General features: G+C 37.7%; 1 protein-coding gene across 1 annotated transcript in view; it reads right to left on the reverse strand.

The window, feature by feature from the left end:
• LOC114647844 (omega-hydroxyceramide transacylase-like) overlaps nt 1-23833 on the reverse strand; it is a 51718-nt gene that overhangs the window by 19222 nt on the left and 8663 nt on the right. Inside the window, exons 3-5 of the mRNA XM_028796502.2 lie at nt 12545-12610; nt 7554-7763; nt 1966-2026 (exon numbers count right to left, since the gene is read on the reverse strand). Coding sequence (XP_028652335.2) covers nt 1966-2026; nt 7554-7763; nt 12545-12610 — 337 coding nt within the window. The remainder of the gene's footprint in view (nt 1-1965; nt 2027-7553; nt 7764-12544; nt 12611-23833) is intronic.

Consider the following 23833-nt stretch of genomic DNA (forward strand, 5'->3'; position numbering starts at 1 on the left):
ACATTCTATTCTCCCTTTTATTTTGGAATATTTAATAAATAAAAATATGGTGGGTGGTGCAGTGGGTAGCGCTGCTGCCTCGCAGTTGGGAGACCTGGGGACCTGGGTTCGCTTCCCAGGTCCTCCCTGTGTGGAGTTTGCATGTTCTCCCCGTGTCTGCGTGGGTTTCCTCCGGGTGCTCCGGTTTCCTCCCACAGTCCAAAGACATGCTGGTTAGGTGGATTGGCGATTCTAAATTGGCCATAGTGTGTGCTTGGTGTGTGGGTGTGTTTGTGTGTGTCCTGCGGTGGGTTGGCACCCTGCCCGGGATTGGTTCCTGCCTTGTGCCCTGTGTTGGCTGGGATTGGCTCCAGCAGACCCCCGTGACCCTGTGTTTGGATTCAGCGGGTTGGAAAATGGATGGATGGATGGATAAAAATATGGTCTGTTTAATTAATGAAGTAAATAAACAAAATTTTAAAATAACCAGCCCAGGCTTTCAAAACAATTAACTAAGTCCACAGATATACCTGAATGTTACACCATTTGTACATTTCCTAATTTACTTTATTTATTCCTAATCTCTGTAATTTAGGATTTTAAGACCAAAGAGGGGTTTGGGGAGGTTATGGGCAGTAAAAAAAAAGTCCTTCCATAAGTGGAAGTTTTAATTACTTGAATTTATTAAGTAAAGAAAAAAGGAAACAAAATGTAAAATTTTAAATTCAAGAAAATTACTTCAAAAATCAGAACTTCCATTCATCCATCCATTATCCAACCCACTATATCCTAAGTACAGGGTCACGGGGGTCTGCTGGAGCCAATCCCAGCCAACACAGGGCACATGGCAGGAAACAAACCCCAGGCAGGGCGCCAGCCCACCGCAGGGCACACACACACCCACACACCAAGCACACACTAGGGCCAATTTAGGATTGCCAATTCACCTAACCTGTATGTCTTTGGACTGTGGGAGGAAACCCATGCAGACATGGGGAGAACATACAAACTCCACGCAGGGAGGACCCGGGAAGTGAACCCGGGTCTCCTAACTGCAAGTTAGGAGGCCACTGCGCCACCGTGCTGCCCAAAATCAGAGCTTAAAGCTGAAGATACTACACTCAAAAAGTAACAAAATTCTAAATCCAAAAAAGGGCTAATTTTAAAAATTAAAAAAAAATACAAAAATTCAAGAAAGGAACAATACCATAGCCAAAGTCCAAAATTCAAAAACCTTTCATCAAAAAGAAGCTTCCAAATTAGAATGCATATTATTGCTCACTACTGCACCATTATGCAGTAAAGTCCTGGTACTGTCTGTTTGAAATCTATGTTCTCTCTAAGTCATTGTTCCATATCCCAAAGTGATAGAGGTAAAGTTAACTGGTTACTATACATTGGCCCAATGTGAGTGTGTGTATGAGTGCCATCTGCAGTAGACTTGTGCCTATTCCAGGGTTGATTATCAGATTGCACATGCTGCTCCCAGAACAGACATCAGTACCTTGCAGCCATGTACTGCATTAAATAGAAAATGGATAGATGATTATTACAATTGTTTTTATAGCTCTACAAGTGGAGGGCTGAAAAGTCACTGGGCTACAGTGTTAACAAAAGTTAATACTCTTATAATGGAAGTCCAAAGTCAGCACATATCTAGATAATCTGCGTGCCATAAAATCCAAACATTAGTAGACAATTAACTGTGTTTTTTCATCTAGTATGCCTCAGATCCCTATGGGGAATGGAAAGGTGTGAGTGTGCTATGTAAAACATTACATTCAAGGTCTGGAAAACTTAAGTAAGATGCTGTGTTGTCCAATTTATACAGAAGCCTGATCAAGATTAGTTTTAGTACTCTTGCTGCCATGCTTCTATGTCTTCAGTAAGTTAGAGTATCTAATTATATTTTTGATATTCTGAGAAATTCACATCCAAAAGGCTGCAATCACTGTTCTATTAAAAGAAAACTCAATGAATACTTACAGTTCGTTTGTAAGAAGAACAGGGCATCTTGATATCCACAAAAAAACATTTTTCTCAAAACCTGCAAAGTATATTACTGTAAATATGGGATATAGCATAGGATGACACAGATGAGAGAGGATGATTATGCAGATAAATACTATTTTAGATACTACCTCTAATGAATACATGTTTTTCTTCTCTGTAAACAGAAAGAGACATAGCGGGTTGTTTTAAAAAGTTGCTTCTAAAACTGACTCCACCCTCATTTTGTCCAATCATAGGACACCCTGCCACTCATGGTCATTCACATCCATGGCTGCTGTAAGTAAAGAGCATCTGGCTTCATTTTTTGGCAGGACAGAATGAACATGTTGAAGAAATGGCTCTGAAAGATTTAAAGACTTGCTGACACAGATGGCTCATTGAAATCCTATTTATGGCAAAGGTCCTCCCAAGGAAATTGGGTTAAGAGTGAAACAAGCATAGATCAGTGTCTCTGCCTTTAACCTGTTATAGCAATGAAAATCTTAATCAAAAATTGTTACTGGGGCAATCTGCATGCAAAATCTTCAGAAAAATGTAAAATTTGGTGTGTCCTGGGTAGGTCAAGAAAAAATTACAAAACAGTATAACAGGAGCATGCTTTAGCCACATCACTTGCAATAACTAAGTTTGCTGGTACATTAAAATGACCTCTACAGTAAAATAGAAAATAATTTTCTTCAAAGTTTTCAGGATGAGTCATTATCTTAGTTTTTAAAGAAGTTTTTTTTTTTACATTTTATTCTTTTTAATTTAATTTTATTTTATTTTCAAAACCCATAACATTACAATGACATGCTACTAAGTTAAACAAGTAACAAAAACTTAGCAGATACAGCTATTTACTTTGAAATCACAACAAAGAGAAAAAATGCTTTAGATCTTCATAGAGTCATCTAGGGAACATGTGGTTGTTTTGAATTTCAGATGTTATGACTGAGTGTAATTTCTTGAACAATAATTTCTTTATGCATATAGGGATACTCTGGAATAGATAGAGCAACTTGGATGTTCATCTTAACAGTGTTAATTCTTTCTACTAAGGTGAGATGGAGAATGGACTATCTGTTAATATCTTGTTGGATTTTATCCATCGTATTTCCAAAATTATAAGCTATTTGCTTATGATGGTTATCTTCAACTATTTAAATTGTTTTGATATTAGGAATGAATAGCTATCCAGTCTAATATGATCTGCTAGAGCACGGGTGTCGAACTCTGGGCCTGGAGGGCTGCAGTGGCTGCAGGTTTTCATTCTAACAATTAACCAGTTTTCACTGCTAATTATGTCCTTTACCCTTAATTTTAATAGCCCTGTTTTTAAAGATTCAGTCCTCTCAGTTGATTCTTTTCTTCATTAAATGGCAGCCATATAGAAATGAGACGTGAAATGAGCCAAAAGATGACCAGCTAAATTGGGCCTTCAAACTCCAACCAATTTCACTCCAACCAGTTCCTTAATGAGAAGCCAATTCTGGCTGTTAATTAAACCTGTTTAATTCCATGGCTTGTTGCTGCTCTCATTCTGCCACAGCAGACATTTCCCAAACTGTTGATTTTCTGTTTCTGTACTGACCTGAGAAATCAACATTACCAAGACCATCACCTTTCTTTGTGTTCAAATAATGTGGTTAGCTGGTCACCTGTTTGCTCGTTTTGTGTCACATTATTGTTTGGCTGCTAATTAAGGAAAAAGAAAGAACTAAGGGGTCTGAGCCGAGTTAATTTAAACTAAGGCGAAAGAAGTTAATTAGCAGCAAAAACAGGCCACTAATTAAGAAGGTGGTTAAAATAAAAACCTGCGAACATTGCGGCCCTCCAGGACCGGAGTTCGACACCCCTGTGCTAGAGAGTTCACTGGGAAAAGTACATTTTTATTCAGAATAATTTTGAAACTGGAAATCTTCTGAAATTCTCCTAACACATCTAAGACTAATGGTAGAGGGGACTCTGTCTATCATATAATGCAGCATATCATAGTAACAATAATCCATCCATCCATTGTCCAACCCGCTGAATCTGAACACAGGGTCACGGGGGTCTGCTGGAGCCAGTCCCAGCCAACACAGGGCACAAGGCAGGAAGTAATAATAATGATAATAATAATTCTTTAAATTTATTATAGTGCTTTTCTCACTACTTAAAGCACTTTACATAGAGAGTGGGGAGCCACTTCATCCACAATTAATGTGCAGTATCCACCTGGATGATGTGACAGAAGCTCTTTGGCAACAGAAAACTCACCACACATTAGGTGTTAGGTGGTGAAGGAGTGAGTGGGATAGCCAATTAGAGACAATGGATGATTAGTGACCAGAATGACTAGGCCATGGAGGGGGTAGTTTAGCCTGGACATCAGGATACACCCTACTTTTTATGACGAATGCCCAGGGATCCTTAATAAAACTGAGAGTCAGGACCTCAGCTTTATGCTTCATTACAAGGACATCATCATATAGTGATATGTTCCGTTCAAGTCTCTCTGATAATCCTCTTTATATCTGATTTCCTCCGATGATGTATAACCAATGACTTGACGGTTGACGCAAATAACATTGGCGATAATAGATACTGTTGTTGAATACCTTGTTGTAATTTGAAGTAGTCTGAGTTTGTCTTATTAATGAGGACTGTGGCTTCTGGACTAAAATAAAGTGGTTTTATCAATGCAGGTATATTTGAGCCAAACCTTAATGTTAATGATTAAACACAGGGTCTTGATATTCAGTGATTTGTCATCCGGTTCAAAGTTAAAGTACATTATATTGTATACTGAAGGCAGTACACACTTTGCAACATCCAGTACTTTGCCACACTCTAGCACCATGAACAAGAAGTATGATTAGTTGACATTTGTCCATTGATGTAACTTTTAAAGAAGGCCTTCCTAGAAGATGCTGAACATAGACCACAAAGAAAAACACTGCTTTAGTCACTAAAAAGAGACCTAAAGTAAAACCTTATCCCCTTTTCCCAAATCATTATACTTTTAGCAGTTCTTCTGTCTTGATTCTGTTTTGAGCTGTTGTTCCAGTAGTGAACAAGTTTAATCATTCATGATCACTGTCACATTTGATTTGTATTTTACATCATTTTAAAATGACACATTAGCCTAATTCTGCAACACTAAAATTGTTATGTGAGGTATTTGTGTTCTTGCATTATTACATGAAGAAATGGAAGGTTATTAATTATATTGCAATTATATCATAGGTCGGGGCAGCAGTAGTGGCTAGGGCTGCTGCCTCACAGATCTAACATCCTAAGTTTAAATCTTGTGCTTGGCCCACATTTGTGTGGCGTTTCAAATTCACTCCCATGTTTACGTGGATTTGTATCCCCACATCTCTAAAGGTAAAATTATTTTTTTCCTCTGGTGCATCCAGGGCTGTCAAGATATGTTCTATACCCCCTCTCCATCACTGACAAATTGAATTAAGTGGATTTGAGAATGTACAGTACATACACCAATTGGCCACAACATTAAAACCACCGGCCTAATATTGTATAGACTCTGTCTCATGTCACCAAAACAGCTCTAACTCATCGAGGCATGGACTCTACAAGATCTCAAAGGTGTTCTGTGGTATCTGGCACCAAGACATTAGCAGCACATCTTTTAACTCCTGTAAGCTGCAAAGTGAGGCCTCCATAGATTGGACTTGTTTTTCCAGCACATCACAAAGATGCTCAATCAAATTGAGATTTGGAGAATTTGGAGGCCAAGTCAGCACCTTGAATTCTTTGTCATGTTCAGCAAACCATTCCTGAACAAGTTATGCAGTGTGGCAGGCTGTGTTATTCTGACGAGAAAGGCCACTGCCATCAGGGAACACCTTTGCAATGAAGGGATGTACATGGTCTGCATGAATCGTTAGGTACAGTATTTGTATGTGTGAAAGTAACATCTGCCTGGATGCCAAGACCAAAGTTTTCCCAGCAGAACATTGCCCAGAATATCACTCTACCTCTGCCGTCTTTCCTTCTTCCCATAGTGCATCCTGCTGCCGGCAGATGATGCACATGCACCCGGTCATCCATGCGATTTTAAAGAAAATGTGATTAATCAGACAAGACTACATTCTTTCTTTGCACCCTGGTCCAGTTCTGATGCTCACATGCACATTGTAGGCGCTTTCAGTAGTGGACAGAGGTCAGCATGGGCACTATGACCAGTCTGCAGATATGCAGCTGCGTACACAGCAAGCAGTGTGTGTTCTGAAACCTTTCTCTCATGGCCAGCATTAAGATCTTCAGTAGTTTATGCTATAGTAGCTCTTCTGTGGGATCAAACCAGACAGGATAGCCTTCACTCCATATGTGCATCATTGAGCCTACCTCATTTGGTAAGTATTAACCACTGCATACTGAGGACACCCCACAAGTCCTATTGTTTGGCTCTGACCCAGTCTTCTATCCTTACATTTGTCCATCTTTCTTGCTTCCAACAGATTACCTTCAAGAATTAACTGTTCACTTGCTGCCTAATATGTTGCACCCCTTGACAGGTGCCATTATAACGAGATAATCCATATTATTCACTTTACCTGTCAGTTGTTATAATGTTGTGGCGCTCTGGTGTATGTATAATATAGTATCACTGTGGCAGAGTGGTTTAGTACTGCTGCCTCACAATTTATTTATGCACAAGTCCAGAGTTGTAAATTCAAATTTGGGTCTTGACACTGTTGGAGTAAACACATATTTTCCCAGTATGCATGATTTTTTTTTTTTCTTGACAGTCCGGTTTTATTTTCATACTCAAGTGACATGCATGTTAAGTTAATTGCTGATTCTAAACTAGTCCAGTAATGTATGTATGTGTGTCCATGACTTTTAACAGAGAATCTCTATTAAACATTCCACTTACTGAGCCTTTAAGATTCTTTGTGGTCTCTGTGAGACCAAAAGATATTTTTTTCCATCTATCACATTCAACTTTGAACTAAAGCCTATTTTTCCTCTGAGGCACTGAAAAGCTTCTTTATACTTCAACGACACACTGTGGCAACCCCTAACGGGAGCAGCCAACAGGAGTAGAAGTTTTCTGCTCACATAAATTAGATCTGTAAATGTTTAGTGCAATTTTTCATTCTTCAAAATTTGTAATTTTGGTAATCTACCTTGTAAATCACCTTTTTATATTGTTCACCATAACATATAATAAAAACGTATGAAGTAGTATATAAAATATAATACACGTTGATTAATCCATTGTTAACACTTTATTGATCCAGAAGCCAAGATTCTTTTCCAAGCCTAGTCCCAGAGGGTGCTAAGATTGTTCATACCTCACAATAACAGTTTGTCAAAATGACCACTAAATAGTTGTCTCGAAAAATAAAATATTTTGGACTGAGACAATGATTATCACAATAAATAATAAGTATTTTTTTTTAATTAGAAAGATTTTTCTAAAACACAGTGCATGAGAATGCACAAAGAATCGGAATGTTCTATGAAAACTTGAAAGCTTTTTATCCATATACCTGGCTTAAACATTCATCTCTGTTTTTCAATTTACAGTCATTAATTTAGGAAGAGAGAGATCTTTCTAAAATTACCTGGCTTGGTGGTGGAAAAAGAGCATCAGACATCCTTATAAAGTTGCGCATGTTAAGGTAAAAGTTAAATCCACACATTTGCATAATATTAACAGTCTCTGGGTCATCCTGGGGGCAGATGTCAATCTCTCCAGAAAATGGTGATACAGTAATTGTCTCTTCCTTTGCCTCAACTGGCAGCATATTGGTTAGGCCTCCATCAATATACCACTGTGCATAAAAACAACAGTATTAGGTAAGAATCATTGTTTGTGTTTTAATGTAATTAAAATCTTTTAAACACAAAAGATATTTAACCATTTTATTCGAAAAACATAGGAATACATTTGAAAATGTCTAAAATCTATATATACTGAACATGGAAGGCACAGTGCCAGAAGTATTAGTTAATGCTGCTACTATGCAACTCTCAGATGCTGCATCAGAATTCTTTTCCAGTCATTGTCTGTGGAGTTTGCATGTTCTCCCCTCATCTTTGACAGTTTATCTCCAGATACTTTAGTTTTCTTCTCCCAAAGATGTTGGTGTGAGGTCAGTTGCTGATTCTAAATTGGCCTTGTGTAACTGAGTATGGGTGTGTTCAGAAATGTACATTGTGACTGTTAATCCATACAGTGTTGGTGCTTTCAGGATCTGGTCCCCCGTGGCTTTTATGACCTTTGATTTTAACTAACAAACAAAATGTCTTTGGAATTAAGAAGGAAACATACATAGTCAGAAAAAGCCCACAAAGACACACAGAGAAGGTCTACCCCCACAAGGACAGTGACCTGGTCTCTGGAGCTGTGAGGCAGACATCAATTCAATGTTTGGGTAGACTTGTAAGTTATTTTAAAGTTGTGCTATGCCTGTCACACAGGTCAGGGTTCTGCAATTATGCTCCTGGCTTCAGGTGTTCACTTCATCCAGTTTCTTAATTAGAGACAATGTAATTTGCTGGTACAGCAACCAGTTTTTGTGGCTTAGTTTTATAATTCAGAATCATGAATAGCTTTTTTTAGTTTTTAACAGCACCATTCAGATTTTAATTGATTTCTGTTTTCATAAGCAGGCTTTATGTAATAATGAAATGCAAATTACAAAGGAACCACCTTCTCTTCAGCTAACTTGGTCCCATTAACACCAGTGTATATGCATTATGAAGCATTTATGTTAAAGAAAAGAGAAAGACCAAGAAGTGGTAATCTGTTCTGGTCCAGAAAATATATGGATACTGTTCCCAGAAAATAAAAATCTACAATGTAATAAGTAGAGATTTGCTTTGGAAGAGTTAAATCATTAACAAGCTGTATAATTTAATGTAAAGTTTCATTATCAACAAAGACTGGCTTCTGATTAAGAAACTGGTTGAAACAAAAGTCTGCAGCCACTATATGGTAGAATGTTAGAACAGATAACTGATTAGAAATAAGAAAAAAATTGTATGAAAAAATGTAAAGATAAGTCACTTCACTATAAACAATGCTGATGTGATTCAAAGACAATAAATTACCTCTATTTCAATAAATCATCTAATTTGCAAAAAAAAGAATGTATGTTTAAAAATATTGTGAAAACAAATGTAAATGGTTTAAGATTAAATTATCAAGCACACTTAATCCAATTAAGGTCACAAGGGACCAGATAAAACCTATCAGCAACACTGGGCCCAAGACAGCAACCAGTACTGAATGGCATGCACAAACCTTCACAAGGCCAATTTTAATACACCTATTGGAATAATAAGTGCATCTTTGTGATGCGGGAAGATAACTGAAGCACCTGGAGAAAAAGCAAATGGACACGTGGAGAACATGAAAACTCCACACAGGCACAAACTGGTTGTGACATTTAAATCTTAAATGCTGGACTCATGAGCCAGTAGCATCAACCTCTGTACAACGCATGTGAAAAGACACAAGCTTTAAAGATATTTTGACTACTTATCCCAAAGTACCATACACAGATGCTAATGTAAAAGTAATGACTCCCTTTCCCAAAAGTAGTAACGGAATTAACAGATTTGATGAGATGTTTCTTTTGCCAAGATATTAGTGTTGTATTGTTACTAATATTTTGATTTCTGTATCAGCTTTTGGACCACAATACTAGTACCAAAATGGTTCTGAAGCAAATAACGCAAAACTCCAAAATTCACTGTCTTAGAACATTAGAACACTCTAGACGAGAACAGGCCATTCAGCCCAACAAAGCTCGCCAGTCCTATCCACTTATTTCTTCCAATAAAACATCAAGTCGAGTTTTGAAAGTCCCTAAAGTCTTACTGTCTACCACACTACTTGGTAGGCTATTCCAAGTGTCTATCGTTCTTTGTGTAAAGAAAAACTTCCTAATGTTTGTGCGAAACTTACCCTTAACAAGTTTCTAACTGTGTTCCCGTGTTCTTGATGAACTCATTTAAAAATAACAGTCTCAATCCACTGTACTAATTCCCTTCATAATTTTAAACACTTCAATCATGTCACCTGTTAATCTTCTTTTGCTTAATCTGTATAGGCTCAGCTCTTTTAATCTTTCCTCATAATTCAACCCCTGTAGCACTGGAATCAGCCTAGTTGCTCTTCTCTGGACCTTTTCTAGTGCTGCTATGTCCTTTTTGTAGCCTGGAGACCAAAACTGCACCCCATACTCCAGATGAGGCCTCACCAGTGTGTTATAAAGGTTGAGCAGAACCTTCTTGAACTTGTACTCCACATAGCAGGGCACTATATAACCCGACATTCTGTTAGCCTTCTTAAAGGCTTCTGAATGCTGTCGGGAAGTCAATAGCTTAGAGTCCACTATGACTCCTGAATCCTTCTCATAAGATGTACTCTCGATTTTCCGACCACCCATTGTGTATTCATACTTAACATTTTTACTTCCTATGTGTAATACTTTACATTTAGTGACATTAAATTTCATCTGCCACAAATCTGTCCAAGCCTGTATGCTGTCCAAGTCCTTCTGTAATGATATAACGGATTCCAGGTTATCTGCTAATCCACCTATCTTGGTATCATCTGCAAACTTAACCAGCTTGTTACTTATATTCCTATCTAAATCATTTATATACTGTATATTAAAAATAGCCGTGGCCCCAGCACTGACCCCTGTGGAACACCACCCTTAACATCAGCTAATTCTGATGAGGTTCCTCGCACCATCACCCTCTGCTTCTTGTGTCTGAGCCAGTTCTCCATCCATCTAAAAACATCACCCTGAACTCCCAGTTCTTTTAATTTGATGCCCAACCTCTCATGTGGCACCTTATCAAATGCTTTCTGAAAGTCAAGACAAATAATATCATCTGCTCCACTTTGATCGTATCCGTTTGTTGCCTCCTCATAGAATTCCAGCATGTTAGTAAAACATGACCTCCCTCTTCTGAACCCATGCAGACTGTGCCTAATAACTCCTGTCCTTGCCAGGTGTTGCTCAATCTTATCCTTAATAATTCCTTCCATTAATTTTCCTGTAATGCATGCTAAGCTTACTAGCCTATGGTTGCTTGGATCTGCCCTGTCACCCTTTTTATATAATGGGATGATATTTATATAATGGGATAATACTCCAGCCTCCTTGGGGCACTGCACCATTGTGCCACCCTACACTCTACTTCCGTCTTGATAGCCATGAAGTTTCAATCAAATTGAAACATGTAGTTTAATTTTGTGAAGTCTACAAAACTCATATTTTCCAACAGCTGCAATAGCGAGTGTTGAGAGGAAAGCTGAACTTTACAAAATGCTGATATCATACCTTTTTATAAATTTGGGTTTTCTCGGTACATTCTAGTACTGGTATACCATAAAACCCTAACACACACATGTGTGTGTGTATAAATATATATAGTCACACACATATGTCAGTGGGACATCTTCCAAGCAGGTAGTAGTTGAGGGAGGAAAGAAAGCGAATGTGAATGAATGTGAGTTTAAGTTATCCCATTGTAACCTATATTTCACTGCACCACTTGCACTGTACTGCTGTGCTCCAGCTTTGTTAACTAGTGTATACTGTACTATATCTAGTTAACCGACGAGGCTTGTGTGTTGTGTCTCACGATGTGCCACTTCATACGAACTGCCACAAATAGTTAATGTAACCAAAATGTAACCACAGAACTCCTTTATCTGTTAATGGTTATTATTAACATATGAGTGCTCAAACTCTGCCGGTATAATTCCTCCTGTCATAGTTAACACAATGAACACTGGGAGAGGCTTATACTAGTGACATAACATAACACAGACAAAGAAAGGACTCATGAAGCTGTTAAAGGTTCAGCACCCATGTGAGCAAAAGTAATAATAAAACAAAATAATAAAAGAGGTAATTAAATGAAAAAGATAGAAAATCTACACAATGTTTTTAAAATGATGGTAAAAATGCATATAAAACAAACAATATGACTTAAGTGACTTGTTATACAGTACAACACATACAGTTAGGTCTGAATATATATATATATATTGGTCCGTCTTATGTCCAGATCTACTTAGAATCCGTCATAACCGGACGTGGTCGTAAGTCGATGACTACCTGTGCTTCCCAGATATACGAGCCAAGGGGAGCCGCTACCTCTTACTGAGGAACTGCTCAGTGACGGCAACTGACTCCACCTCTTCCGCCCCCCCGCATAAAAGCTAAGCACCCCAGAAGGAAGCATCACATTTTGACAAGAGAGCTGAAGAGAAAGACTTCCTTCAAGTTGTAACAAGAAGCCTTGGTATGCAGCAGTTTTCTATTAGAATGCCAGAGAATGACATTTCTGTTTATAATCACACCATGGAGTGCAGTTTTCTTTTGCTTTGTAAGTAAATAGGGACAGCTCAGTTGGCATCCCAACATTTATCTTAGTTATCAACCTGTTATTACCTCAGACAACCACAATATATAAAATTTAATTGATGTGACTTTATAAGCAAAGTAATTAAAAAGTAGTTAAAAATCAGGGTATTATTTAATTGTAATACATCTTTCTCTTGGTTCTTTTAAGAGAAACTTACCGTTCCATGAAAGAATGGAGGCACCACTCCACAGTATATGGGTATAAAGCAACTGCACAATATTGCCTGTAATTAGAGATAAATCAAAGATGTCTATCATTTGTATGTATGTAATGATTTAAAGACACATATGTAGACTATGTAGTTCAGTACATCAAATCTTCTTCACAATATCAATTCATCATGTTTCACCAGTAATAATACAGTACTTCAAAGGCAATTTGCTTATCTAACAGCTGATTATGATTCTAAAAATGTATAGCCACTTAGGGTCCTACAGTATGTAGTATCTCCCCTGCCTGGCAAATTACCAACAGTAATATGCCTGAATAATTCTTCTCCCCAGTGACAAATAATATTCTTTCTATCTATCTATCTATCTATCTATCTATCTATCTATCTATCTATCTATCTATCTATCTATCTATCTATCTATCTATCTATCTATCTATCTATCTATCTATCTATCTATCTATCTATCTATCTATCTATCTATCTATCTATCTATCTATCTATCTATCTATCTATCTATCTATCTATCTATCTCCCTGCCCTGCCCTGCCCTGCCCACCTGCCTCATTTTTCTGTATAACCAACTAGAAGACAGCCTTTTCACTGTAACTGTGGATTTCAAGCATTGTAGCAGACTCTAGATTACAGTGGACAGTTCAAATTTATTATACATACACACATACTGTATGTACCTCATCAAACCTTAGTGCTGGGTCACTATTATGGAAATGGTTTCAAGTATTTCAGCAGTCTCAAGAATAACACACATCAGTACATTATCAGTCCTTAGCTCTGAGTCACTCCTTGTAACTGTAGTAGTGCTCTCAGCCAATAACTGACATTCTAGATAGATAGATAGATAGAATATTTAATATTTAAAATATATTATTTAAATATTCCTGAATATATATTTTACAATCCCAGACTATGAATGCATTTTGTACACATATATTAATGTTCTGTTTTCACAATTAACTACTTAGCAAACTCTCCTACACAAGCAAAATGGAACCATATTTTCACAGTGTAGAAACAAACTTTCCATAATCCGGATGGGAGAAGAAATCATCCACCAAATATATATAAACAATGTGGCCAAATGTGAGTAATAATGTCAGCTTAAGAAACTTTTACTAAAGTGCTAAAGTTAGCAACGCAATGTTCAAGTAATGCATTTTGCTATTCAAGTACTAATAATGTATTATTGCTTCTCCATTCCTAGAGATGCTGCAAAAAAAGCAAAAAAAAAATGCTCTACTTATTCTTAGTGTATTGATGATAAATACTTTTGAAACTATGACGTTTAACAAGTGATTCTAGAAACAAAAACTATATGTATTAGACATAAGACAGGAATCAAGCTTGAAGGCCTATTCTGGTTATATTCTGGATGTAGCGTAAAAGATACATAATGTAATCAAAAGTCATAATATCCAAGAAGCCGTCTTTTTTTTGTGTCAACCTGACAAAAACTTGAGAGGAAGTCATTTTCAGAAACCGCAAAGAACCCAAGACCAACATCTATGGATCTGAAGGTCAGATCATTAGGTGAAGTTAAGGTTTTTGAATCCATTATCAAAAACACAAAGGGCAAAACTGTTATCCACAGAGCAGCAGTACAGAAGCCACTGTTCATTACTAAGAACATCAATAGCTCAAGTTGAGTTTGCCAAAATACATCTGTTAGGTCATAAAAAAAGGCCTGAGATAACATTCACGGTCAATGAATAAAACATTGAACCTTTCAACCAATGTTGAAGCCGTTATGTATGCAGAAAGATCAATTGCACTCAACAGTAAGAATCTCATCCCATTGGCAAAGTAGGTTGGTTGTTTGTTTTTTAGATAAAGGAGGTGTTTGCTGTCTCGAAACATTGACAACGCCTCATCATTGATGGAAAATATGAAATATGGTGTATGCCAGAGTATTCTTCAAAAAGCATCAGACCATCAACAGGGGATGATAATAATAATATAATAATAATAATAATCTATATATATAATTCACTAAGCCGCCGACAAGTAGCCATCCATGGAAAGCACAGCGGAAGGGGCGTGGATTCACTAAGCCGCCGACAAGTAAGCTGCCCATGGCGCACGCAGGAAGGAGCCACGGCCACCAACTCTAAGACCATTGGATACGACGACAACTCGCAGAGCCACACCCACCTACTCGGACGCGACGACTCAGAAAATATGGCGTCATTTATGTTCGTCTGTGCTAGAGGCCACATGCATCTCTGAGCCACGTTGACTGTTCATAGAGGCATGTTTCTCGCGGATGTGAGTGGCTGTATGCAGCGTGTAAAACATCTTGCGAGGGGCATCCCATGGGATCCTTAAAACAATCTTTTAAAACTGAGGTTAAAACACAATGAAGGAAGCAGTCTTCAAAAACCAATAAGCCCTGTGCCTCTTTTTCATTAGCGTCTCACCTGCTTCACCGATGCAGGCCCTGCAACATGTATATTGAGTCTAGAAAACATGATCAGCAAGTCTTTGATAGGCTGCAACAAAATGATGAAAGAACGGGCGCATTTTTTTCACACAAGCTGGGTGGGTGGGTGTTAGTTAATTAGTGACAAATTAAACGTGTGTGCATTGTATTTACTGAAAGCAGCATTACAGATTTTGCAACTGTTAGTTTTTTTCCCTTTGCTTAAAAAACACGCTCTCTCAGCAGCTGACCTTCTACACAAGCTGAGTGGGTGGGTGTTAGTTAGTTAATTAGTTACTCAAAGGATTTCAAGATTTAATATGCACAAGCGGTAACACTGCAAAAGCAGCCCAAACAAGAAAAGGCGGCTGGCAAAAAGAGGCCGACAAATTAAACGCGTGTGCATTGTACTTACTGAAAGCAGCGTTACGGATTTTGCAAATGTTCATTTTTTCCCCTCTGCTTAAAAAACATTACAAAAGCGGCGTGATTATGCGCCGTATACTACGCCGCAGGTTGGTATGCAGTGTGTAAAACAGTTTGTTTGTCGCGGATAATTTGCCTTTTACTTTTACACGAAGACAATTTCCTGTTAGATTTGCCTTTGCAATGACAATTAATAAGGCACAGGGCCAAACTTTCAAAAAGATGTGACGCACACACCACCATCGCAAACTGTTTTACACGCCATGGTCTTAGAATTGGTGGGTGGGTCTCCGTGAGTTGCTCTTGCGAGCGGGCACATGACCAGGTGGTGTGTATGCTTTGAGAACGAGTGTGGACGTGGCAGGACCATGTAAGAAGAGGCATGTTTGTCGCGGATGTGAATCGCTGAATGAGTGTGCGACGGCGGTCCTCCAGTTGTCAGTCACGGACAATTCTATGTTTCCCTCTCAAAACACAATGAAGGAAGCAGTCTTTAAAAACCAATAAGCCCTGTGCCTCTGTTTCATTAGCGTCTCACCTGCTTCACCGATGCAGGCCCTGCAACAGTCAAGACGCTCTCTCAGCAGCTGACCTTCTACACAAGCTCTGTGTGTGGGTGGGTGGGTGTTAGTTAGTTAATTAGTTACTCGAAGGATTTCAAGATTTAATATGCACAAGCGGTAACACTGCAAAAGCAGCCCAAACCGGAAAAGACGGCTGGCTTTCACTTCTGTAGATAGCATTGTTGCAATGTTACTTTTCTTGGTGGCTTATTACATTGCGGATGTTTCACATGTTCATTGTTTCCCCTGTGCTTAAAAGACATTAAAAAAGTGTTTCTCAACTGTGACTCCGGAACCTCACACAGTACGCAAGCTATATTAAGCGTCAACAACGAAGACCCGCTACACCTTAATCTACAAGTGCTGACAACTGTGTCGTTCAGGAAGTGGTCATCCATCAATACATAATTATGCGGCGTATGCTACTCCGCGGGTTGGCTAGTAATTTATAAAGAGCTTTTCTCATCACTCAAAACACTTTACATAGTGAGTGGGGAGCCACTTTAACCACCACTGGGATGTAAGATCCCAGGCCATATATTCTTTTAAAATGTCCCCCCTACCTGAAGCAGTCACAAAAAGAAACTAGCACTTCAAAATGACAAGATATGCTTTCCTTATTTTTATATAGTCACTTATATTTCAAAATACAAACAGCTAAAGGAAACCTATGGCGCACACTGCCTCATAGCTATTAAATTCAGAGAAAGTATTTTAGGGAAAGAGTGAGATAAATAATGAAACAAAAGACATATTTTGTTTGTATCTGGAAAAATCTTAAACAAAAATCACTACAACACAAATGTAAATACAAGTCATCAGATTTGACCAACAAGAATTCAAGAGAATGAAAAAAAAAAAAAAACAACAAGAACGGTAAGAACGCAACATAAATTGCAATTAGGATTGCAAAATTAAATAGCAGACACCAAATAACCTGGAGACTGACTGTGAGAGCCAATATTAAAAAAAATGTAAATGTAAAAATTAACATTAATGTTAATTTCACATAGTTGCGTACAGTAATTAGTGGAGGATTCTTTTATCCAATAAAGGTAACATGTAATGGGACATCCTTATGTATTTGTAATAATGTATTTAAAAAAAATACACATTAGAACATCAGAACATTTTAGACGAGTACAGGCCATTCAGCCCATCAACACTAACCAGTCCTATCTCCTTAAATCCCCCAAAATAACATCAAGTCTAGATTTGAATTCCCTAAAGTCCTACTGGCTACTATAGTACTTGGTGACTTATTCCATGTGTCTGTGGTTCTCTGTGTGAACAAAAACGTCTTAATTTGTTATGTGAAATTTACCCTTACCAAGGTCCAACAAGTATAAGGGTAAATAGGTTTCTGACCGTATGTTATAGCGTATATGATAAAACAAAAATTTAATTAAATATATACACCTTAAAGAGAAACATCACAGACAAGAAGTTTTTCTTTTTTTGTGTGTGTCAATTTTTTCTTTATTTTGTGTGTGAACTTTATTGTTTTGAATTTCACTAAAACTTTTAAAACAAATATACTTAGACTGTTCAATTTTTTTTGTATCATACTTATACTCAAAACTTTCCTGTAGCTGCAGTTTGAAATTATTTTTGAAACTCTTGACAAAAGTGGCTACAACAACCTTATATAATATGTAAACTAAGATAGCCACTAGCTCCCATCAACCATATTTCATGTTCAACTCTTGTCGATGAGATCCAATAGCAACTTACTAAGAACATAAAATATTGACAAATGAAAGTACACCATTATATCCACCTGCCTGGTTTAGTTAGCTAATAACTAAGTTGCCCCAATATCCTATACAGGTATGATGAAAATGTTATTATAGTTTTAATCTCATCCAGACATGATATAAATGTTATTATAGTTCATGTTTCAATCAGACATGATATAGTATGCTGCTGCTGAAGAATGTGAATTTCCCATTGGGATTAATAAAGTATCTATCTATCTATCTATCTATCTATCTATCTATCTATCTATCTATCTATCTATCTATCTATCTATCTATCTATCTATCTATCTATCTATCTATCTATCTATCTATCTATCTATCTATCTTTTATAAAGTTCCTTTTCTATCTATCTATCTATCTATCTATCTATCTATCTATCTATCTATCTATCTATCTATCTATCTATCTATCTATCTATCTATCTATCTATCTATCTATCTATCTATCTTTTATTTAGTTCCTTTTCTATCTATCTATCTATCTATCTATCTATCTATCTATCTATCTATCTATCTATCTATCTATCTATCTATCTATCTATCTATCTATCTATCTATCTATCTATCTAAATGTTGTTACTGTTTCCAATTCAACTATTCAGGTGTTTGTTCCTGAACTGCCTAACCCAGAAAAGTGCTTCTTTGATTCTTCCTTAATTTTAACATGAAGCACATAATTCACCATTTTATTGTTTGCAGGATTAACTCTGTCAATGCCTTTGAGGATTTTGAAGACTTGAGAAAGGTCCCCTTGTAGCCACCTTTGTTTAAAAGTAAAGAGCTTGAATTCCTTTAGTTCAATATTAAGATATGTCACTGAGTCCAGGGATGCACTTGGATCTTCTCCTCTGCACAACTCTGAGTGTTCTGGCATCTTTTCTGAAGTCCAGTGACCAGAACTGCACACAATACTTTAGATTAGGGGTTCTTAACCTGAGGTCTGTGAACCCCTAGGGGATCCATGGATGGGTTTCAGGGGTTTCATGAGGGTCAGATAAAAATTAAATTTATACTCACTATACAGCCCGGTACTGTTGATTTAGAGTAGATGTAGTAGTAGTTGAAAATGTAGTAGTAGTAGATCTATTTAAATTTGCACAAGAGGATTGTATTTCATATTTACAATGAGTGGCCATTACTTTTTGTATAAAAAGGTGGTGTTTTTTTTAGATTGTTTACTTTATTAAAGTTTAAAAATACTTTGTGTATGTCATATATGTATGAGACAATCAAATCTCGATAAATAAAGTACATTATATTCATTGCATGCAAATTTGTGTTTATGTGAATATTTCTGGGGAAGGAGGTCCATAGCTTTCATCTGATTCTTAAAGGGGTCCGTGACTCAAAAAATGGTTAAGAATCACAGCTTTAGATGTAATTTGTAAGAGCACATTATACAGTCTAAACACAATGCACCTTGATTCGTATTCATTTTTATAATATACCCCGATGATTGATTTGCCTTTTTAGTAGCTTCTGCACATTTTCTGTTGTAGATGATGCCAGTTTAAATTCAATCCCTAAATTCTTTTCATGACTTTTTATCCTGTAGGTCATCATCACCATTTTTATATTTAGTCATTTTAATTACAGGATCTGTTCCTGTCTTCTGCCCCATGTGAGCTGAGATAGGCTCCAGCAGACCCCCGCAACCCTGTTCAGGACTAAGTGGATTAGAAAATGGCTGGCTGAATTTCTTCTGCATGCAAGGCTTTAAAAATGTTGAACATTAAACGGCATTTTCTGCGTGTTTGCTGAATCTTTGAGATTTTTTTCGGCCTTACTGAACTTCTTTTGCAGTTGCCTCAGTGTTTGCAGTTCCTCCATTTTGGTTCCATCTGTAAATTTCACAAGTTTATTCACTGTATTAGAATCAAATTATATAGAACAATATCCTGGGGACAGAACCCTGCAGAGCTACACGTATGGGTATTCTCCTTTTATCTTTCTTTTTCTGTGCCTGATTAGCATGCTTAAAACTCGGCTTTGAAAATTACCTCAGAGACCAATGACTCCCTCCTACTAGAATTACCCTTTAATCATGAATTGTGGCAGAGGATTTTTGAAAGTCTAAATAAATAATCTACAGTTTGCTTTTGGATACATATTGGGTTAATGCCTAATATCCTTTTCTTATTTCCAGCTCTTCATACTAGTGAACAAATACGTTTGACATCAGTTCTTCCCTCACGGGTTCTGTGGCTTAACAAATAACCTTTTCTATGGTTGGAGGAAGGTCATATGCTCTATATTTTCTGGTGTTTTGAAAAATAAGATTGCTGTTTCACTGAAACACTAAAGTTCAATACTAATCACTGTTTATAATGCTATGCTTGAAAGTTTAAAAGGAAAACAAAGGCACTGGAATTTGGGTTAAGCAACCCAAATATGCTTGACCAATTATATTTACTACGTAAAGTCAAGCTTGGTGGTGATTTTACTATTTTTACTAGTGAGACACATGGACCTTCAGAACATGTAGTAACACAGTCTGTTCAACCTGCTTTAAGAAGCAGAGGGAATCAGAAGTTGGGACAAGTTGGTTCCATTTTGCTTGTGTAGGAGAGTTTGCAAGGCTTAATTTACTTTAATTGCTGTAGAGGATCTTTAGGTTGTAATCTGCTAGTTGTCCCCTGAAGAAGGTCCATTTGTAATAGTCTGATATTTCCTTTTTTTAGGTTTTTGCTAACCTAAACTTTGAATTTAAACCTCTGGCAGTTGTCACCATTTCAGGTCATTCGTTGCATTTTAGCTGATGATATTTGAAGAAAACTGAGGTATTGTAAAACTTTTGACCAGTAATGTGTATAAATATATGTATATATATATATATATATATATATATATATATATATATATATATATATATATATATATATATATATATATACACGAGGGGGGACCCAAAAATAACCAGAAATATTTTTAAAACGTGTTTAATTTAATTTTCTGTACAAACTATAATTAGTCTCCTTCAAAGTACTCTCCATTGGCGGAAATACACTTATCTAACTGTTTGTTCCATTATTCGAAACATTTTTTAAATTCGTCTGAGGTAATGCCCATTAATGCTCTGGTCGTTTCTTGTTTTACCTCTTCGACGTCAGCAAAACGCCTTCCTTTCAAGTCTTTTTTCATCCGAGGGAACAAAAAGAAATCACACGGAGCTTAATCCGGTGAGTAGGGTGGGCGGCTCAGGGTTGTCATACCGTTTCTTGCCAAAAATTGGCGAATGCTGAGAGCAGTGTGAGATGGAGTGTTTCACTGCCGCGTGTTGCTCACGATAATCGGCCATCGTAAAAAAACGATGCTTGCATAAAACTACTTTTACAAAAAAATTCACTGAACACAAGCACAACCTTCCAGACTGATGGCACTTGGCAGACTGACTTGTGAGGAGTGTAACAAGATCGCCGTAGCGGCCCAACCACGTACTACAAGTACCAACCTAACAACAACAAAATTCCGGTTATTTTTGGGTCCCCCCTCGTGTATATATATATATATATATATATATATATATATATATATATATATATATATATATATAATATTATAAATAAAAACTGGGGACGAGATGTGATCTTTTGAACGTCATACTTACAACCTTCAGATGCAAGTCCCGTAATACACATGCAGAGCAGGTTAGAGATAATGGAAGTAGGAAAATTCGAAAGTCTCAAAAAATGATAGTAAAGATCACATTAGCGCAAACAAATGGAAATTATTATTTGAGGAAATAAAAGAACAGCGAAAAGACATTGAATATTCAGGTGCTGTACAGACTTTTAAACGTTTGAAGCGCCGCACAAAATGCAGATTACGCGGCATGCAGCAGCAAGCCAACAGCTTCTTGAGCAAAGAAGAAGTGAAAATAACACCTGTTACTTGTTTCCCTCTGTATCACCGTTTAAGAGGGGGTTCAGAGGAGCGGCCGGGTCTCCTTAGGGTGTGCTCAGCCGCCCTCTTCACAACGGCGCCTACCGCTGGCCCCTAGGAGGGTGAGGGTGAGCGAATTACAGATCATGCATGACAGCCGCAGAAACACACCACCAGCTGCTTGAGCAAAGAGGAGTTAAAAAAATGTACAGTGGAACCTCGGGTCACAACTGTCATTCGTTCCAAAACTCTGGTTGTAACCCGATTTGGTTGTGACCCGAAGTAATTTCCTCCATAGGATTGTATGTAAATACAATTAATCTGTTCCAGATTTTTAAGCACAAATATAGTTAATTATACCATAGAATGCACAGCGTAATAGTAAACTAAATGTAAAAACATTGAATAACAGAGAAAACTAACATTGCAAGAGTTTGCGCTATAGCGCTACGAACCGCTCGCTAAAAATACTTTTTTTAATGAGTTTTAAGCACAGGGAAAAAAATGAACATTTGAAAAATCCATAATTTAATAAACAACCAAGAAAAGTAACATTGCAACAACCGCTACTAATCGCTACTAACCGATAGCTGTAAAACAGAAGTGAAGTGGAGGTTAAAATCCAATAGAAAAAAGTCTTCATTAAATACAACGAGGTTAAAACAATGCTCGAATCAGTCTCTTTAAAAACAAGCCCGGTGCATTCTTTAACTGCCTTCTCGGCCTTATGCGGCCAGCCCTCTCTCTCTCACGCGCGTGTGTGTATGTCTCTCTCTCACATGTCTGTGTCTCTTTCTCTCTCTCTCTCTCGCTGCACAGGGAATGCCCAGGGAGGGACTGAACACGTGCTGAAATCATCAGTGCGCACAAACCGAAAGGGAAACTGGCTTGTTCGTATACTGAGTGTGTGGTCGTGTACAGATGCAAAAGTTTGGCGAACTTTTTGGTCATAACCCAATTTGTACGTGTACAAAGACGTTCATGAACCGAGGTTCCACTGCATTTGTTTCTCATTGTATCACCGTTTAAGAGGTGTTTTGGAGAAGCGGCCGCTGGCAGGGGGCAAAGCCCCCTAGTATATACATATACACGAGGGAGTACCCAAAATAACCCAAATTGAAAAAAAAATTGTTTTAATAATTTTGACTTACTGAAGCTTTAGTCTCCTTAAAAGTACTCTCCATGTGAATGAATGTATTTGTCCCAACTGTTTTCCCACTGGTGGAAACATTTTTGGAATTGCAGAAGAGAAACGTTGTCCAATGCCTGCAGCGATATTTCTTTGACTTCCTCCACGGTACAAAAACACTTTCCTTTGAGTTCTTTTTGACATGCGGGAACAAGAAAATGTTGCACGGAGCAAGATCAGCCGAGTAGGGAAGGTGGCAAGAATTCCAAGACACACAAGTCAATTCAGAAATCTCTTCAATAGTCCAACGACGATCTTCTTAAATTGCATTGTGAACTTTTTCAAGATTTTCGTCATTCCTAATTTGTGGAAGGTCGGCCAGATCTTGGTTGGTTCTCAAGTGACATTTCCACTTGTTTGAAACATGAAAACCACTCGTAGACCTGTGTTTTACTTAAAGCTTCCTCTTTTAAAGCAGTTTCTAGTATCACTACAGTTTCAGCAGCTGTTTTCCCTAAGAGAAAACAAAATTTAACGAAAGACTTGCTGTTCTTTATGATCACCCATCACAAAAGTCAAAGAACACGTTTCATAAGCACCAAGAAAAACCAACGTGAAACAAACAATACAGAACAATGCCATTTGGCAGACTTCCACAAATTACTGTAAATATGCTACTCCTAGTCTAGATTGCGCGCCAGGTACAGATTCTGGTTATTTTTGGGTACCCCCTCGTGTATATATAATAAATATAAACTGCTCAAAAAATTAAAGAATGAGATGACGGATGGTGTCCTGGGGGATCTCCTCCCAGATCTGGACCAGGGCATCACCGAGCTCCTGGACAGTCTGAGGTGTAATATGGCATCGTCGGATGGACCCAAACATAATGTCACACCCAGAGGTGTTCTATTGGATTGAGGTCAGGCAAGTGTGGGGGCCAGTCAATGGTATCAATTCCTTCATCCTCCAGGAACTGCCTGCATACTCTCGCCACATGAGGCTGGGCATTGTCATGCACCAGGAGTAACCCAGGAGCCACTGCACCAGCATAGGGTCTGACAATGGGTCCAAGGGTTT

Source organism: Erpetoichthys calabaricus, chromosome 3 (assembly GCF_900747795.2).
Source record: "Erpetoichthys calabaricus chromosome 3, fErpCal1.3, whole genome shotgun sequence".
NCBI classification, from domain to species: Eukaryota; Metazoa; Chordata; class Cladistia; order Polypteriformes; family Polypteridae; genus Erpetoichthys; species Erpetoichthys calabaricus.